At 37.0% G+C, this 20,995-nt stretch overlaps 1 protein-coding gene across 5 annotated transcripts in view; it reads left to right on the top strand.

Annotated features, from left to right (window-relative positions):
- prdm16 (PR domain containing 16) overlaps positions 1-20,995 on the top strand; it is a 445,445-nt gene that overhangs the window by 351,760 nt on the left and 72,690 nt on the right. For all 5 annotated transcript variants that reach the window (XM_028807457.2, XM_051931284.1, XM_051931283.1 and 2 more), the window contains exon 4: positions 12,919-13,056. In XM_028807457.2, the coding sequence (XP_028663290.2) occupies positions 12,919-13,056 (138 nt within the window). The remainder of the gene's footprint in view (positions 1-12,918; positions 13,057-20,995) is intronic.

The raw sequence follows: 20,995 nt of genomic DNA, 5'->3' as shown, positions 1-20,995 counted from the left end.
TAAGAGATTGTTGTGCTTCTGACATATGGCTTCTCTTTAAATAAAACGTTTGTCATTACTGTCACGTTGGCTAACTCTGTGCATCTCTAGATTCCCGGATTCAAATCCCAACTATAGCATTCTCTGTATGGAGTTTGCATTTTTTTTCTTTTTATTGGATTTCCTCCCAAATACAGTCAGTGTGCATGATTACACTCTGCAACGAGCTGGTATCCCTTTTTGGGACTTTTGCCCAATGCCATCAGTAATTGGGGGTAATACTGTAACTGGATAAAGTACAAGAGAGATGGAATATTTCTCTGGCTGTTATTTCTGTACTGACAAGTGGCATTTTCCAGTCCTTTTGTTGTTTTGCATCCAGAGTTTATAGTGTATTACATGTAAAACTAAAATAATCCAAGTATTAATTTCTCAGAATGTTTATATCTATATAGATCTTTAACTTATGTAAAGTATCAGCATGTCTATTACACTTTATTGTTATATACCATATGAGTTGCAGGCCCAAACCCTCGATCCCCCCATCTCATATTCTAGCTGATGGCCCTTCTTCTCTTCTCTGGATGCAGATCTGCACCTGATTCTTCTAATGAGTCAATATATCTCACCTCTAATTGCTTTAAATATATATCATAAATGTTCCTTCCAAGTATGCTAGTAAACCAGAAACACTGCACAGACCAGCGCACAGACTGGCCTCAACTTTTTAATGACCAGTTATAAATCAAACTTGATTGTTTCATTACTCAGACATAGTATAAAAAAGAACTTTTTTTTCTTTCTTTTTTGCACGATATCTAAAACTCTTTCCAACTTGTGATGCTGCATAACATCTGACAGAAGTATGAATTGTTGGCAACAGAAATCTAAAGCATGTTTGAGAGGTAAACTGAATGTTGGTGCTTGAGATTTAACACCTAATATTCAAAAACCTTATCCACATTGTCACACAACAATCACTGAAGAATACAAATAAATGTGATTACTTAGTTTTGGTCACAAATATTCATCGTCTGATCCTGGAATCTGCACTGGACAGAATAATGCACCTTTGATCTAAGGCCACCACATGGACGTAGCATTAAATGATTTTGTAGTTTGCATCACCCCTTCTGTTAGTTCTGTTATTCAATTCTTGAAATCAACTTTACTTTATTCACATAAAATATAAAATTTCCATAGCAAGTGTGCAACATTTCTAAAGTAATTTTGCTTACAGTTTCTTCAGAAGCAGAGTGCTGAGACTAAGACAGCATTTTTGTCTGGTTCAGTTTTCTTTATACTACATGGAAGTAGATTTTCTACATCTGAATGTTTTAATATATAATAACTTTCATTTGTAGTGGTATGTGGTAGAAAAATACACTTGAAGTAACAAGGACTCGCCAGAGAGTAACTACCAACTACTTTAAAACACCAAATATTTTTAATTATGGTAATAACATGATACAATAGCATTAAAACTACTTCTTAAATTGAAATTTAAGTTAAGGTACGAAATACTTCTAAACTCCATCCTGATCAGTTTATTCATGCTGTGATAGTTTAAAAATTGATTGATCCTCACAGGAAATACCTCGCTTTTAATTAATCGAATCTCAAAGCAGAACAAAGCATCTCATTTGGAGTGGTTTCCCAACGGTACTCCAAAAGAATAGTTTCTGAAGTGTTTTGATTCTCTAAAAAATAAATGTACATCTTTTATTATATTAGGATTTAAACTCTTCTGACATTCTAATAATTTTACTGCAGTCTGTATTGTTTATACTAAAAATGAGCAATTCATGAACAATGTGTTTGTTCCTTTTGAAGAAAACTGAGAAACTTGTCCATGCTTTTATCACATCCCGCATCGATTATTGTAATTCCCTACTGGCAGGTGCCCCTTCTAATCTTATATCACAGCTCCAGCTTATTCAAAACTCAGCTGCAAGAGTCCTTACTCGAACCAGCAGCAGCGAGCACATAACACCCATACTGCTCCGTCTTCACTGGCTCCCTCTGTTCTACAGAATCGAATATAAAATCCTACTAATAACCTACAAAGCTTTAAATAACCTCGCACCAAACTACATCAGTGACCTTCTCCATCACTATGTGCCTGCCCGCCCACTAAGGTCCTCTGATTCTGGTAATCTTGTTGTGCCCCTCACTAATCTACACTCTATGGGTGACAGGGCCTTCAGCTGTATAGCGCCCAGACTCTGGAATGACCTACCAAAATTAATCAGGTCAGCTGACTCCATGAATTCTTTTAAAAAACAACTCAAAACTCATCTGTTCAGGAAGGCTTTTAGCTCTACTTGACTTTATTACCTTTCTCTCAGTTTACTTCTCTGTCAAGATGCTCATGTAACCTGTATGTGTGTGTGCTAGACCATCAATTATGTTGTCTGTTTTTTTTTCAGAATTTACTGTCTTAATCTTCTTTATTTATTTATCTGGTTTGTACAATGCTATATACTGTATATTCTGCCGTTCTTTATTATATTCTGTAAGTGCCTTGAGCATGGGAAAGGTGCTATATAAATAAAATGTATTATTATTATTATTATTAAAACAGATTAATAAAAGGACTGAAATACAGTTGAGTGTGCAGTGGACTCTTCCATGATTTTTACTTTGTATAATTAAAACCAGTTTCAGGTGAAGAAAACAGCAGCTCCTTGTGGTTCCAAGGAACAGACCAGTTAATATGGTCTCTCTTGCTTAAGAGTAACATTAATCAATTTATATCAATAGACATTCATATATTAGCAGTCCAAAGCATTAAGCTGTCAAGAAGAATTTTGATCCAGAATAAACAGCCCACATTCACATCTCCTGATCTGATGTCTACAAATGGAAACAGTGCTGGATCTGTTTGTCCTTGTTTCAGTTCAAGTGTGGACAATAAGATCTGTCCTCGTTTATTAAGATTGTGATAACAGCCACCTCTTCTCGTTTATTAAGATTGTGATAACAGCCACCTCTTCTTATTGGACAGTTAATAAATACCAGCTAATCCTATTCCCCATATATTCTTCAAGATCACTTATTTTAAGCCAGAATCAACATAGCAATAACATGGATGGGAGACCACCTAGGAAAAGCTTGGGTTGTTGCTGGAAGAAGTGTTGTTGAGAACACCATGGATCGCTTACCTTGTAGTTTGTATGTGAATCCCAATGCCCCAGTGCAGTGACAGGGACACTGTGCTGTAAAATTTGGTGTCATCCTTTGGATGAGATGTAAAACTGAGGTCCTGAACCTCTGTGCTCATAAAAGAGTCCTGGGCATCCCTCATAAAGAGTAGGGTGTATCCTGATTTCCTGGCTAAATTGTCCAACTTGGCCTATTCATTCTGGCTCCCTAATTACCCCCTATCTCTAATTGGCTATTTCTTTCACCACTTCACCATCTAATAGTTAACGTGTGGTGGACATACTGAAGCAAAAATGGCTGCCATCACCAGAGGCGGGTAGTAACAAGTTACATTTACTCCGTTACATTTACTTGAGTAACTTTTTAAAAAAAATGTACTTCTAAGAGTAGTTTTACTGCACCATACTTTTTATTTTTACTTGATTACATTTGTGAAGAAGAAACACTACTCTTACTCCGCTACATTGGGCAACATTTGAATCGTAACTTTTTTCCATTATATACGCTATATTTTTGCCAGAGAGAAGTCGTCAGTGGATCTACTGCATGACTGTTTCACCACACACAAACTTCCTGCATCTGCAGCCTGTGAGAGACTTTTAGTCATGCGGGGCTCCTGTTCACTGCTAAACGATCACAGCTTCACTGCAAGAACCTTGAGAGCCAACTCATGCTGAAGCTTCACCAACACTTCACTGAGTGAAGAACAAGCACCAAACATGCACAGACACAGACAGTCATGGTAAAGTGAGACTTCTTGTATGTGCACAAGCTGCCTTGTTCAAATGTTATTTTCTATTAACTGTGCTATTTGGAGGGCAAGTGTGTGACGATGCCGGCCCCCTACAGACTCTTTTCTTTTTCTCCTTTTCTTTGATTCCCTCTTCTTTTTTTTTTGTGCCGACCCGTATATATGACTCGCTCCAACTACCTCATTAACTCCCCACGGTCGTGCAATTGCGCCTACGGAGAGTGACACGGCTTTATGGATTTGAAACTGGCCTTTTTTTTTTTTGAAGCTGCGGACTCGCTACACCACAAAGTGAATATTCAGTATTATACTGTCAGTGTACAGTATATCTTGCCACTGTAAGTTGTTTGCACTGTTCAAACATACATGTTACCTACTGTAGGTATTGGCTTCAAAAGCTTTGTTGTGAAAAATTGAGATTTGAAACTTTGTGTTATTTGTGCATCTTTATTTTGTAAAGACGTTATTTATTTGTACCCATTTTTTATTTTATTATTTGGAAATAGCAGAATTTGCACATTATTTTATATTTTTGTCTGTCTTATTACAACATTTCTAAAAAATAAATCATTTATTATGTTCAAACAGTTACTTAGTACTTGAGTAGTCTTTTCACCAAATACTTTTTTACTCTTACTTGAGTAATTTTTTGGATGACTACTTTTTATTTCTACTTGAGTAATATTATTTTGAAGTAACGCTACTCTTACTTGAGTACAATTTTTGGCTACTCTACCCACCTCTGGCCATCACATCATCCAGTTCTATGCTGCACATTGGTGATTGTTGAAGTGGCTCCATGCTTTCTATGAAGAACACTTTGAGAAGTGAGAAAAGCTCTATATAAATGTAAAGAATTATTATTATTAACATGCATATCTTTGGCAAATGAGAGGACAACAGAGTACCCGGTTAAGCACAAGCTCCTTACAGGCAGCAGCCAGGCTAGAATTTGAGCACAGAACTCTGAAGCTGCAAGGCAGCAAAGTTAAGCTCTTCTCCTTTGTGCCACCAACAGCTTAAGTTACAGTGAAAAGAATTTCTAATTTACTTATAAGAATTATATTTTCTATACTTTTTAATGACCATGATTATAATCATTTTTTATTTTACTTTATTAGAATTTGCCTTTAATATGCAATTTTATTTTAGTTTATTAGAATATGTCTTTGAAAAGTTAACTTTGTTGGCTTTTTCCAGATTGGGACACAACTCCAAGAATGACAGAAAAAAGTTTTTCCTGACAAAGACAAATCCCAGGTTTCAAATTTTTCATCATATTCACCATAGGCCACACACTGAGTTTTATGAGATCCACATCTGGTCTGTTTTTTTGAAGTATTGGTAAAAGGTAAAAAAGTGACATTGTGCAATTGAAAGCCAAGTGTGTTAGAAAACAAACTGTACACATTAGAAAATGAAAGGTTTTTAGTCAATAAAAAGTGTAGTTCTTGTCCAGCATTTAATTATATATGTTTTACAAGCTTAATAACCTATTAATGCCTCTTGGTAATGAGCCCAATTTGATATCTCACAAAGTGGAAATAAGTAATAAATGCAAATATTGTCCAGGTTTTAAAGAAGCTTGGATATTAAAATGGGAAACCTGTAAGTTATTACTCATAATAAATTAGCAATGTACATGTTTCCTTCCCCTAAACTCGGACCTAGGATTTTTCCATTTCATGTTCTGGTTCAGCAAGAACAGTCAGAGAGGAATTAAATAAATCGTGCACTACGGTTTCTGCCGCTGCCTAAAAGACATACTGTTAGGCTGATAGGCATCTCCTAATCACTAGCGATTATAGACTCAAGTTGATGGACATCTCTAAATTATACACGGCTTTCTTTGTATGCACTTCACAATCAATTGCAGCTCTTTTACCTTTATACATTAGTACTACTGGGCTTGTCTCTTGCTCTTCGTTTTTGCAGCAGACTTGGAGAAATAGGAAGTGCTGTGATACAAGTATGTTTGTGCTCTGACATCCCATGCAATCAGCACTCCCACCTTGTTCACACTGCTTTAAATAGCAGGGACCTGACTGATGCATTCATAATCAAGACAATGTAGAGTGGTTCTGCCTGTCCTGCCTCTTTTCCCTAGATCTATAAAGAAGCATTTTTATGTCCATCACAAAATATAAGTAACTTTATCCAACAAAACTGGCAGCTCAATATAGACATTGTTCAGTGATTCCATTATACTAACAAGCTGTGCTTGGCTACAAAACATTAGAAACATCATTTCTGCAAATAATGGTAAGATGAACACAGAAAGTTTTGCTCCATTTGATATAACCACAACCTATGAAGAATAGCGGCACAATGGTCTTTGTTACTTTCCTCTCAGCTGCAAAAAAAGTTGGCTTGATTGCCAGTCCATTCATATTTCTCTGTTGAGTTTACATGTTCTCCTTCTGTTAGTGTGAATTTTCTTGTCACATCGCAAAGACGTGCAGCTTGGGGGAATGGTCGACTTTTAATTTGTCTGACATAAGTGAGTGTGCCTCATGGGCAACTGGTGACTCATCTGTGCCTTGCATCTGTTATTACCAGGCTGAGATCTGCCTCTCTGGTATCTTAAAATCAACTTAAGTAAGTTTGGTAAAAGGCAGAAGTGTGGATTGCTCATTAGTGTGCTCTGTGATGCTCTAATGTCTTGTCAAGTGTTGGCCCCTGCTTCATTCTAGGTGTTCTTGGCCTATGTTTAGACTTTCTTCATCCCTCTAATTTATAAAATATCTTTTGTTATCTTTTGAATAGATGATAAAACTACACCATCTCAAACACAATTCAGTTGCTTAAGTGACTTGCATCCTGGGTAACTATTTTGTTTCTGGGTTCAGTCTATCTGGCCTCAGGACATTTGGTCTTCACTGTGAAAGCTCTATGTACACTCATGAACAATTAAAAAAATGAATGGTTCCTTCTGATCCTGGTACGGTTCAGTTATTTTTTGCATAACATGAAAAGAAATGTGCTTGGTTCAGCTGAGAGAATCAATTGTGCCCAAGACCAAAACTAGAAAGTGGAAGTTATCTGGAAAAGATTAATTTGTCTTTCATCAATTAAAACCTGGCAATGGCAAACAGAGGCATGTTGTACAGAAGAAAAGCAGCAGAAGAACTTTGTAAAATATAGGCAGGTGTGTGTATTGAAAACATTTTCAACACTACCCACCAAAATATACATTTACAAAAGATTAAGCATGCCTGGAACTCATGAGTAGAACCATAACAAGGAAATACTGCCTGTTTGAACTGTTTATCTTAAAACCTCTATTAAGTGTTTTAGTTGTGTTTTTATCACATTGCATCTGCAAAGGATTCCAATGTTCTACATAATACTTCACCGTGATGCCTGAGGTTTGGTACTTGTGCAGATTCCAGAGTCTTGTAATCAAATGCTTATGATTTTCAACATGCTTTCAAAATGCAAAGATTTGCAACAAAAACAGTAATACCAGTGACAAAAGAAACAACTAAAGATGAACTGCTTTAGGGTGGTGTCACAGATAGAACTGTCCCATAAGTACAATCTGAATCCCATTTGTGAGTTCTAGATACATTATTCTGGACACATATCAGAAAAAGGCAAATGCGTTACCCAGGTCAAAGAGAGAGGTGCATGATGTTGGACCAAACAATTCAGCAGCTAACTGTGTTTGCTTCCAATTTGCAAGATATGCATGTGGGGTCCCGGTCACTGGATTCATGAAGAGTTTTGAGTAATGGAGTATAGTGGTGCAGGGAAAAAATTAGTGTAGTAGTGTAGTATTGGTTTTCACAGTGTTGCAGGGAACAAGAGCTGCTTAAGAAACATGTAAATAGCATAACAAAAGGACATAAATGGTACGGGGTCTTTGGGGCACCTAGAAGGCTAACAATTGTGGTGTATAGGACCGGGGACTGGAGAAAGGAGCATATCCAGAGCATTACCTCCCCCAGTGTGCTAGGTGGCAGCCCCCCTGGGTTGCAGCGGCACCCACGGAACCCAACAGGGTTGCACCAAAGTCCACCTCCCATGGAGGGAGCCCTGCGTGAGTCCAAGAAACCACTGCAACGCATGGGGGCTACCACCTAGCGCACCGGGGGAGGTAATGCTCTGGATATGCTGCCTCCCCCAGTCCTTCCAGCGGAGATGTGTCCTGGACAATACACCACATCCTGTATATTCAAAGAAAATGCAGGTTAAAGTGTTTTAAAAAGAAAAGAAACATCGTAATGATGCAAGTATCCAAAGCAGACTAGCTAAGATGGCGTTGCCTCCAGTAAAAGAGGATCTTGGCAAGAAGAGGTGGCGGAAACCAGAAGTGACATCAAAGGTGTCATGGTTGTCAATCTTCCAGTCTGCAGAGAGAAAAAGAGAAGAGGCATTAGTCAAGAGTGCCCTCTGGCTCTCCAGGGGAAGTTTACAATTATCCAAGCACTTAAACTGTCCCGTATGCACATGCGTGTGACAATTGCAAAGATTACCATCTTAAAATAAATGTTTTTTTGAAAAGCTCTTCATAAAGCAGGATTGCTGTAACAGGTACATTTTCTTTCATTATTGGATCTCTATACTAATCACTTATTATTTTTAATTTAAACACAGGCCTTTAAAGCAGATACACAAGATGAGTAATGAAGGATGCAGGAGACAGGAACCTACCTACTTCCTTTGTGGATCTCTGATGCTTACAAAAGTTACCTGCGATCCAGGCCAATTCCTTGTTAACTGAATGATTATTTCACACCACATGTTATTTGACTTAACCTTTAAACCAATTCAGTGCATTTTGGTAGTCTGAATTATCTTCTTTCATTTGACCAGAGTCTAAGGTTCTTAATGTTTTTAATGTCTCTGCCTACAGTAATAAAACATTTGCCCTGTCTTCTAGCAGTTTAATGCAAATATTCATATTCTCTTTGACAAAGCTATTTTTATATTAACAGAACAAAAATATTTTAATTAATCAGTCCTTATTTTATATAGCTTCATCTTATCTGAAAATGTAACTGACCTTGTAATTAAGATATATGTTTATTTTCAACATTTAAGCCCAGACAGATCAATGTAACACAGTAAAAGGATCTGGCTCTTCATCCACATGCTGTAGAGCTAGTGCCCTCCTGCATCCCTGAGATTTGCAGTTTTGAACATTTGGAACCCTAAACTTAGTCAGGTCTTGACATATATATTTGAGTGAGCTCTATACTGAACTGGAAGCATTTCTGGTTTAGGTTCCTGTGGTGGTGACCTTCTAATAAAAAAGCAGCCTTAGAAAATGGATGCAAAGATAGTTAGATGCAATGTTATATATTCATATTACAGTTATGTTTCTTGCAGGTTAAGTCAGGTAGAAGACTGAGTAGGGATGTGTGATTTTTGTTCTGCATAATTATTGTATACTGCACATTTTTCATAATTGCATTTACTTATTTGGCTGACGCCTTTATCCAAGTTGACTTACAACATTTATGATACAATTGGTTACATTTCTTTTGCTTTTACAATTGGAGCACAGGCAGGTGAAGTGACTTGATCATGGGCACACAAGTGTCAATAGCAGGATTTGAACCCACAACCTTAGGGTTTGAAGTCCAAAGCCTTAACCACTAACACCACACTGCAATTATCTACCACAAAGCACTTTTAATAATTTTGCAAATAAACATATAGTACATCTGATGCATGCAAAGGAACACAAATTAAGCAACAGGTTTGTACATGCTTAGACTATTAATTGTTAAAGTGGCTTCACCATTTGCACTTTTCAATGAATTAGTGACCCTTCACCCACTTCTCATTTCCAGGCCTTTTTTGCACAGGACTGCCACCTAGCTGCCTGTTAGCACTGCTCAGCAAAATTGCTTCAATCCAAAGACTAAGTGAAGTCCAGGCACAGTGAACTATAAAGAGTATCTGCACTCACTTTGTTCATAAAAATACACACCTTGGATGGAATTATAGAAGTAGCAGTACAGAAAGCCTGGACAGGGAGAAGGAACGGGTTAATTGGTAGATTTTTTTTTACATTTTGCCTCCTGACTCTCCAAATATTTTAGTATGAATTATTGACCAAAAAAAAAAACATGATTTAGAGTCCCTTGTTTCCCAGCATTTTATTCACAGTCTCTGGCACCCTTCATTTGCGTAGATACTAGCCTAATGTTTGACATCAGAGAAACTGAAATCCCCAAGACCATCCCTTTAGCTTCTGCCTACTTTCTTTCATAAACAGTTGCATAAGAATAGTATCCGCACCCACTGAGCCCCAACTCTAGTAAATCTTGAGAAGCTGAAACAATCTTACCTCAGCTGCTATAATATGTACAGTTCTTTCTTCCGGTGAAAGCAGAACTGTTTAGGTCTTTTCCAATACCACGAGAGATGTTTTCAAATAAACGTTTTTAATCTGGCCAGAAAGTTTGAAGTTGTAGCTTTTGTGGTTTTATGCAGCCTCTGCACCTCTTGCTTTTAGCAAAATAGCCCATTTTTCACACAATGAAGTTTCCACTTTGCAGTTCACAACCAGTAAATAAATAACAGGTCCGGATTCACAACAGCAATCATCTGTATTGATTGATGAGCTCTGGACAGACACAATCTGGGACTAGTAGTGCAGTCTATAAAAGGAGTAAATCCATGCATAGCAAAAATGATGAAATGTTTGCAGCATCCTCTCTAATTCTCGTGCATTCTTGATAGTCATGTTGAGCATAGCAAGTTCATTTTTTCCTGATTGCCATGCTTGCTTCTTGAAAGTTGCATTGTTTGGTTTGATGAGTAAGATCATGCTGTATCTTTATTCAGTATTTAACAGATAGATTTGCCTCCTCTAGGGGTTGACATGCATTGTCTTTTAAAATCCAATTTAAGGTGATAGGCCTGCATTCTACTGATTTGATTGATAGCTAGGTGCTGTCTCACAGAGCCAGAGACCTGCATTGGATTTCTAACCCATTCACTCTCTGTGTGGACTGTGCTGCATAACCACTATGTTTCCAGCTAGGTTTTTGTCCAGCTGCTATTTACAAAGATGTGCAGGTTAGAGTTTTTGATGTCTCTGAATTGGATCAGTGGATGTGAGCATGTCCACCGATCAACAGATGACTTGTCTTTTATCTGTGGCTGCCATGATAAATTCTACTGTTTCACAACAATTTGATATGAAACGATAGTTCAAGCCAATAGACAGCTTTTTGTTTTTTGCTGCCTAACAAAAATTATGAAATATCTACAATTGAGACATTGGATTCTATAGATAAATATTGCAGTGTTGTATAGAGAGAGGGGTACTTAATAATGTTTGCTGACAATCTGAAATATTTATATTAGGAATTTTTTAATGTTGCAAAAACCAATAGAAATTAAATACATACATGATGAAAATTAAAGAAATTAATTATGTAAACATTCATGCTGGAAACAACATTTGTCAAAAGGTTTGTATCTTCACTGGTAAAGTGTCCTCAGAATGTGGTGTAATGTGTACTTGTTTCCTTTGCTGTAATATACCCCTCCTTCTCTTTTATGTATATTCACATACTCACACTTTATGTTTCGCTCCTGAGGTGTGAGAAAAAAAAGAAGTGTGTGGGTGCACTGCATTAAGAAGAAAAAAAAGGTGTTATGTGTATCCAGTGCCTACACCTTCCTTTAAAATTATCAGAAAACTATGATATAAACAGGCACTCTCACTGCTCAAGAAATATTCAAACATGCATAAACCACAACTTCATACTGATTAAGAAATAACTGTACATTATAGCTTTACTGCATTCAATCAGTAAATAACATTTCCATCTGCAAAATTTTTACAGAGAATCACTTAGGTCAGAATTTGTGTTTCTTTAATATTAAATGAATATATTCCTAATTTAGTGAACTGTTTTTCTGTTTGCCAATTAACTATTTCAAATATTTTAGAGTTACCAACCTTGTAGTCAAAGAATAAAACAAGAAAAAGTAAAAGTAGATATGGTCTGTGGTTGAACTGATTTAAGCAGATTCAGGTAACAGATAGACTGATGGGCAAGGAAAAGCAAAGGCAAAAGGTAGCATGTTCAATGGTGTCCTGTTTCATTAGGTGACAAGCTATGTGCTTTCATGAAAACCTCCCTCTTGCTACTGGAAGAGGACTAAACATCTCGGTTAACACAACAAGGAAAAAACAGATAATCTGTGGTAGATAAATATTTTAACACTTTACACCTAACGTGCAAAAGGGCAAAAGATTCTTTTGAATCAAAGACTATTGAATCTGGCATTTCGCTAAGTTGAAAGTAAGTCTAGTTTATATTTTTAAATGGGCAGCATTTCCACTCTCACAATATCTCCTAACACTAATTTCAGAAAGTTAACATTAAACAATATAAACAACTTTAAAGTATGCATATCATGTAACATTCCCAACAGTATTCTGGTGCCGACAGTATTCTGCTGCCATCTTGTAGATGAAATAATATCACACTGTAAAAAAATCATTAATTTTTTTATGTATTCTGCCATTCTATAGTAACTCATCAATAGTCATGAGTGGGGCAGGGTCTTCAACAAAAAAAAACACAATGGTCTATAAACAAGAAGCTGTTAAGCCAGTTTTAGAACAAACTGAAACAGAATCATTAGTTGAATCAAGCAATAGTGATGACAATGTGAATTGGTCATCAGATGTTGGCATGGATTGTGAAAGTGATGTATACGGCAACGTACCACCGAACTGCAATGATATGCCTGGAGATTTCAGTCATGGGGAGTTTGACCATGGTGCAAGTAGCTGCATGGCAAAAAGGAAAGATGACTGTGATCATGTAAAAGAATAAGAAAGACTTTAGCCTCTGAATCACAGTTGATGGAACAACTGTTGTTCGTGTCAGGGGAAATGTGAAAGTCACTAAGCCTTGCGCTTTATGGTAGTCTACAATAGCACAAAAGAAGCACCAATCTTGCAAATCACACACTAACATTCAACCCTCTCTTCTAGTGTTGCACAAAGCTGATGATCTAGCCTCACTTTCTGTTTCATTTTGCAGATTGTTGATGACGTTGGAAATGTGAAATTTTGCCTTGACGGTAACCCAGCAGGAACTGGGAGCTGGCTGAAATATGTGCGGACAGCGCGCTCATTTGAAGAGCAGAATCTTGTGATATGCCATCTCGGAGATGACCAGGTAAATATCATTCCTTACTTTTTAAGACAGACAGTTCCTCTTTACTTTTTGCTGCAAGCATAGATATTATATTTCATGGGTCTCTTCAGATATTTTAAGCCAGTCCAGTTCTGGTGGGAAATACTGCATGGGTACAGCATACTCTGAGATTTATATTTTAAAACCATTGCATTAATTTGTACCGTAGAATTCGATTTACTTAAACACAACTACTTTGCCCCCCTTTATTCCTAGCACCAGGCTAAATATTGCATAGAAATATTTACAATTAATCAGTTTAATTAATCCCACTGCCTGTTGTCAAAAGCTAATTCTTCCACAGCCACAGTATGTGTTGGAAACAAAGGTATGCTTGAAAGCCCTCTCCTTTACTGACCAATGCAAGCCACCAATATTAATAATGGAGACTGCAGGATATAATAGATAATATAATCTCAGAAATGTTTTAAAAATGATGTTTATTTGTTTTAATAGCTCTCCCAACCATTAAGTGGTAGAAATTATTTTAAAAAATTATTAAAGTAAAATGCAGAAAGTGTTTTACTTATCTCAAAAAACAGTTTTCTACATCTCCAATTGCACAGATAATTATGTTCTAGTACCTCATGGTACTAGAATGGAAAATGAACGGTACTATAATTGAGACAAAGCAAAAGCATTGCCGCTAAAGCAAAGGAGTCCCAATACACTAAACAGTATTGGAAATCCAAAGTCAGAAACAAAAAGATAAAAAAAACAGTAAGAGCAAAGAAAAGGCAATGCTCACAGTAAATTCCAAGATAACATCAATGAACTGCTACTGAGGCCTCTTCTCAGGCAGAATATATATTACCAGGATGGAGTTCTCACCAGCAGTGATGTCAGGGTGGCCCCACCTCCTGAAGAACCTACAAAGCACATGGAATATCAAGACATTTAAAGTGACAGTACATAAATGTTAAATCATAAACATATGTGAAAAAATGGAAAATGAAAAATAATAGTATAAAAATAATGAAAACAACAAATAAATACAACCCCGGGAGAAAACCCCTCCTCTAACACAACAGTCTTCTTTTATCTGCATTTTATTTGACAGAGGCTCCTGCCATCAAGTGCTTGCACGCCTTGTTCCAAACTGGTATGAAAAGAAATCAGAAATTCTGTAAGTGAGGGCACCATAGAATCGGAACTAACACATTATAAAATCAGTTGCATAAATCCATTTTGGCATTCAAAAGGAGACAAGTAAGAGATCAATTATACAATTCATTTTGGAAAAATTCTGCAAGAGGCAAAACATTATACTGATCCAACTTTAACAAATTAATCAAAACTAAATCCTGGTTAGCATGTTTCAACAATCCATTACACTACAGGTAATAACGAGCTGTAAGTCTGACTTGAACACCAACATTAACACAAAACCCTCTCTAAAAAATGGATGTAAACTTAAGCCCATGATCAGATAAGATCAATTTTAGCTATTTATCCAACTTAAAATAACGGTGTATAAAAGCTTCGGCCAATTGTTTTGCAGAAGGTAGCGGCGTAAGTGACAAATTAGAACTCTTGGACTCTTTTGACCTCTTGTATGACCTTTAGACAAAGGTAAGTCAGTAATAAAGTCCACCATAACATTCTTGCGAGGACAAGTACCAGTAGACATCAGTCTAAGCAGGCCCAGAATGATGAACTGGCTTTTAAAATTCAAAGAGCAATCAAAGTCCAGAAAATATATCAAAAATACCTTATAAATGAAAGAAAAACATAACACTCTGGCTTTTAGAGACAACACAAACATGAATCTTTATAAATAGAATCATTTATTGAAATTAATAAAAGATAAGAACAAAAAAACAGCAAAAGAGCATATAAGGATTTGCCTAAAAGACAAAGCCCCAATACATTATCCAAAGAGCAGAATCCAAAAACACAAGCAAAAAAGAATCCAGTAACCAGAAAAGATCAATGAAAAGTAATAGTCACTATGAACTCCTAAAACCTCAATGATGCACTGCTGTGTTCCTGTCTCTGACCAAAGGAGGATCCAGCAGTGATGTCGGGATGGCCCTACCTCCTGGGGCTGCACCCACAAAGTACAGGGAATGGAGCCACATTTAAAGACACAGTACACAAATAATAAACGATAAACTCAAAGTACATAAAAACATGAAACATAGTCATTCAAAATTAACAAAAACAATAAACCAGAAAAAAACACATATATCATGGCTGTAACATAACAAGTAGGGTGAGCAATAGGCTAAAGCAAACCTTACCAGAATCAAGACTGTAACTTAGAACCCAGCAAACGTCATATGCTTTCACAAACACTTTAACATTCAATATACATATTTGGCCACCGAAAATATCTTTTCTGAAACTCCAGGGATTTAGTATTCCCAGTAGGTCCCCAAAAAAGGAGAAGAGTGATCCCATTCTAAAACCCACCCAACCATTAGGTCAGGACAAATAATTTCAGAGGAGAAGAAGACAGCCAAGCAGACTGAAGTGATTCTTGGAGAAAATCTGGCAAATCTACCAAAACTACTCCTACAGAAACAGACTGCAGTGGAATAATATTCTAAAGTTCAGACACCACATTATCAGGTTTGAACAGCCAAGGGAGAGTACCAGCCTTCAAATTGCATTCTCTTGGTCTGTAAGTGATTATAAAGTTAAAACAGTTAAAGAAGAGTGACCAATGAGCCTAATGGGAATTCGATCTCTTACAAAACTGAACTGCTGTGCTGCACCTTCCAGCAAGTGACACCAATCTTCCAAGATTAGTTTAAAAGCAAGCATTTCTCAGTCTCCAATATCGTAATTTTGTTCCAAAGCTGACAGCTTTTTTGAAAAATAAACACACCAATGTAACCTGTCAGAGTCAGGAAAAGGCTATGATAAAATGGCACCCACCTTGATGTTGGGTCCATCCACTTCAACCTGAAATGGCAAAGGAGTGCCGGAGTGACAAAGAACATCGGGTTACAGTAAAATTGTCCCTTAAAGTATGAAATGCCTTTTGTCCTTCGGTTTCCAAATTTTTTTTTTTACCCTTCTTTGTAAGACTTGTAATTGAAAATATGATCTGAAATTATTAATGAAACAGTGATGTAAGTTAGTTAACTTAACAAAATGTTGGACTTGTTTAATACTACCTGGACGTTTCCAATTAACAGTAGCTTTAACCTTCTCTGGATTCAATTCAACCCCTGTCTAATTGATCAGGGACAAAATCAGAGGTAGAGGATAATTGATCTTTATTGTGATCTTATTGAGATCAAGATAATCAATACATTGCCATAGAGTATAATATTCAAAATAGTCTGTGGAGCAGATGTTGGTAAGTCGAAAAATGAATTATCTTCAGAAATGGAAACTTCCTGCAAATAATTAAGTAGAAGTCACAAATTTGTATTAAGCCCTCGCCAATTAGATAACCATTAATACTTATGACACCAACAGCAATTTTAACTGTTTATCTCCAATTCAAACTAATGAGGAAAATTAAAACTTTTAAATTTAAAAAAAAAGAAATTTTCCAAATCACAATATCAATATATCCCCAAATCACTGTATTCTTTAATATTGCAGGGATGAAACGATTAATTCTTAATTGTCTTTAATTGGCCAGGGCCACCAACCCTATTTTGAGACATTCTCATTAGTTTCACTCCAGCTTAAGGAATTTTACAAAATAGAAACATAACCCAGGGAAGGCTCTGAGTCAGCACCCATGTGGGCTAATAGCCCCTTTCCCAACGTCCATTGGCCCCTGCTTTTTAACTACAAGAAGCATAAAGGACTTTGAATCATTTTTTCTCACACCTCCTTCCCTCACCAATCTTTTGAGAACCACCTCATACTTTATTTTGTTTATCCTCTTCATATTAAATTTTATCATCTGGTCCACTCCTAAATACTGTGACTACAGCTATGCCACTCTGCAGCTAACATTTAAAGGAAATAATAAACTCAGAAATAATAAACTCATTTATGGGTTTACTTCCTTGTCAAGCCTTCCAAAGGGTATTGTGTGACATGCAAGTTGGCACAGGTTATAGCAAATTATTTTAAAATAATATCTAAATTGAATGAGCTGTGGTCTTTATTGATAGACAAAGTGCAAGCCCATTCAAGTTTCTTATTCGTCAGTAGTGAAATTCTATTTGTGCTCGATCTGTTTCACAAGTGCCGGTTCCTTTGTCAAAAATAACTTTGCACTGTCAAAACCCCTACATTTTTTTTTGGTCTTGAATGTGCAGCTCAACAGCACTAGTGTTTGAAGACAAAGTGCTCCTGACTTTGTTTAAACTCCTCACCTCATTCAATATGTGTTGTGCGGTGGCTGCTAGTTTACTTATTTGTTCTTTAATACCCTCCTGGTTTTCTCAGAGGCAATTTAGGCTCAGTGACAAAATTAGCCATCTCATGATCACTTGTGTTTCCAGGATTATGCTGAGAACTAAATCATACAGTAACCAGAAGATGATGAATTAAGGGCAAGGCAGAAGGTCAAAATTGTGGAATCAAAAATACAATCGAGCACCCATGACCAAAAGGACAAAATGTTAATTAGTAGTCAAAAACAAAACTAAGTCAATATGAAAGCACAAACCTAGAACTAGGGCCTACGTAGAAAATAAGCTAACTACACTAAGAGAACTTTTTGCACATTGTGTATCCACCAAGGGATTGCTCATGCTGTGACCATTGCATTTTTTTAGCGTCATCCATATAACATTAGTGTGATAAATGTGGACACGTGAAGCTTCAAACCAGTGTCACATAGTAAAAGAAAAACATGGTGATCGTCATCCATTTCCATGCTGAGCACTACCTTTTTCTTCTCCAAGAAAGAAGAGAAGCACTTTAATTTACATAAAATCTGATTCCCTGTTCCTTTTCAAAAAGAGCTTTTTTATAAACAGTAAAAGAACAAAATGAATGAAACCGTAACTTTAACAGGTCACTAACTGAAAAAAAAATCATGACAAAAGTATGCTGTTAAGAACACTAATAGTGTGCCTGAGGATCATTGTGAGCAGATATGAAAACCAGGGGATGATATGGGAGCTTAAGGACGTGGTCAGAAAGGTCAAAGCCAGAGAGATAAGCAGGACAACACAAACTAAAGGGAAAAGGCAAATGATTAGAGAAAGAAATGAGGTCAAAACCAAAAATAGAATCTTATGGCTACAGGTTACATGGGAAAGAAGCTAACTACCGCCAAATACTTTAACTTTTTGCATCTACTGAGGGATACTAAACCTGCTATGTAACAGACACACTGATCCCAGCTCCCAGCTAAATGGAAAATGTACTCAAGTAATTAAATGTCAAATTGTGAAACATCTGACAATCAGAACATGTGTCCATGCTTCCAGGCCTGTTTTAAAAGTCTTCCAAAACGACGACCACTATGAGCATGCCACAGTGACAACATACACTTAGCATGTGATCACATCCATCACACAGAATATGATCACAGTCATGTTACAGGATGACATGGCTGCCATCTTTGATTCCTAAACAATGGTCAGTCCCCAGAAAACAAAATAAATTATAAAAAAACAGACAAAATTGTTTTAATTTATTTTGTATTATGATATACAGTACACCAATCAGCATCAACATTAAAACCACCTGCCTAATATTGTGTAAGGTTCCTCTCATGTTGCCAAAACAGCTCTGACCTTTTGTGGCATGGACTTCACATGACCTCTAAAGATGTCCTGTAGTATTCTTTAAGTCCCGTAAGTTGCAAGATGGAGCCTCTATGGACTGGACTTGTTTTTCAGCACATCCCATCCTTGATTAGATTTAAATCTTAGGAACTGGGAGGTGAAGTTAACACTCTGAACTCTGTCATGTTTATCACACCATTCCTGAAACATTTTTGCAGTGTGGCTGAACACATTATCCTGCTGAATGAGGCCACTACCATCAGGGTAGACTGTCATATGTATTCAATCATACCCTTTGCCATGAAGGAGTTTATGTGGTCTGCAACAATCTTTAGGAAGGTGGTATGTGAATTTCAGGATCCAAGGTTTCCTAGCAGAATACTGCCTCTGTTGGCTTTTTTTCTTCCCATGGTACATCCTGCTGCCATCTCTTCCCCAGGTAAACAACACACATGCACCCTGCCATCCACATGAGCTAAAAGAAATTGTGATTCATCAGACCTGGCCACCTTTTTCCATTGATGAATGGTCTAGTTCTGACGCTTACATGCATTTTGGCAGTGGACATACATGGATATTCTGATCAGTTAGTGGCTATGCAGCAAGCTGTGATGCACTAGGTTTTCTGAAACCTTTCTCTCATGGCCAGCATTACGTTTTTCAGCAATTTGTGCAACAGTAGCTCTTCTGTGGAATCACACCAGATGGGCTAGTCTTTGTTCCCAACTACCATTAATGAGCCTTGGGCACTTATGACCCTATCGCCAGTTCACCAGTTCTCTTTGTTTGGATCACATTTGATAGGTATGAACCACTGCATACCAGGAATACCTCGCAAAAACTGCCATTTTGGAAGTGCTCTGACCCAGTCATCTAGCCATCTTAATCTGGCCCTTGTTAAAGTCATGCAGATCCTTACGGTTGCCCATTTTTCCTACTTCCAATATATCACCTTCAAGAACTGAATGTTTACTTGCTGCCTAATATATTCCACTCCTTGACAGGTGCCATTGTAACGAAATAACCAATGTTATTCACTTCCACCTGTCAGTCGTTTTAATGTTGTGGCTGATTGGTGTACATTATTGATACTGGTAATAAAAAATACAGACAGAGTAGACCTTGAAATTGTGGCTAGGTAAGTAACAAATTTTGGTCATAGGAATATATTTTGTCCTAACCAGTTGAGAAGTAAAAGAGTAACATAATGTAATCTAATAGAACAGCATTCCACAATGCCTTCAGTAACCACTGAATCTATTTCTTTTCATTGGAAGACAGGTCATCACCAAGTCATACATAAAATTAAATTAATTAACCATTGGTGACATGTTATCTTTACAATCTCTTTAGTTCAGCATTGCTTGCTAACCCCACAACAGAGGAAGTGAGAATGTGTGTTTTTCAGGAAAGGCTGCTGGCTAGATCTGCATAGAACTGCAGGAAAGAATGGAGGGCAAATATACCTGGGTAGAAAATTGCTTTCTTAAAGATGTGATTGAAATGTTGGTGGGCATTTCAATGGATCAATTGCAGCATTAAGCAATCTGCCCAAGCACTCTTGCACATCTCCCACAGTGCTGCCCAGATTTGCCCATTTGTTACTTGAATTCACATTGCAGCCTAACGTATTAGAATTCAGTTGCAATGAAAGCCAGCAGAGGAAGCAAGTCAGCAAAACCAGGACTGAAACATTCTGCTAATGTTTCACAAGTAAGGCTATGCAGTAAAATCCTAGGGAATTGGCAATTAGATGTTGATGTGTTTCAATAAGGTCATACAGAGAAGACATAATCAATCATAAATTAATTTGCTCTATCAGAAGGATAGTAGGCTAACTTATAGTATAGGTCACAAAACATACAAGGCCTCACCATGCAGTGCAATTAAGCCAAAAATGTCCTTATAAAATCAATAAATAAATAAACCCTTATTAGGCATATGTAAGCAGTCACATCAGAAAGGAGAAGTACCTGAGGACTGGAAAGGTGCAAATATAACTCTTAACTCTTATAATCTTTAAGTAGGGTGACACAATGGATCTTAGTAATTACAGACCAACACACCAAAGATTAATTTTGAAACTAGAAGCTGTAGGTATCAGAGGCACGCTACAAAACTGGATCTCTAGTTGGCTAACCGGGAGGAGACAAAGGGTACAGATAAGAGGAGAATGCCCCACATGGAGCAAGGTCATCAATGGAGTCTCTAAGGGGTCTGTCCTTGGGCTGTTACTTTTTCTGATTTATATTCGTGCCATTGATTGT

The sequence above is a fragment of the Erpetoichthys calabaricus genome, chromosome 8, assembly GCF_900747795.2.
Source record: "Erpetoichthys calabaricus chromosome 8, fErpCal1.3, whole genome shotgun sequence".
In the NCBI taxonomy this organism is placed as follows: domain Eukaryota; kingdom Metazoa; phylum Chordata; class Cladistia; order Polypteriformes; family Polypteridae; genus Erpetoichthys; species Erpetoichthys calabaricus.
This window is presented reverse-complemented; position numbering and strand designations above follow the sequence as displayed.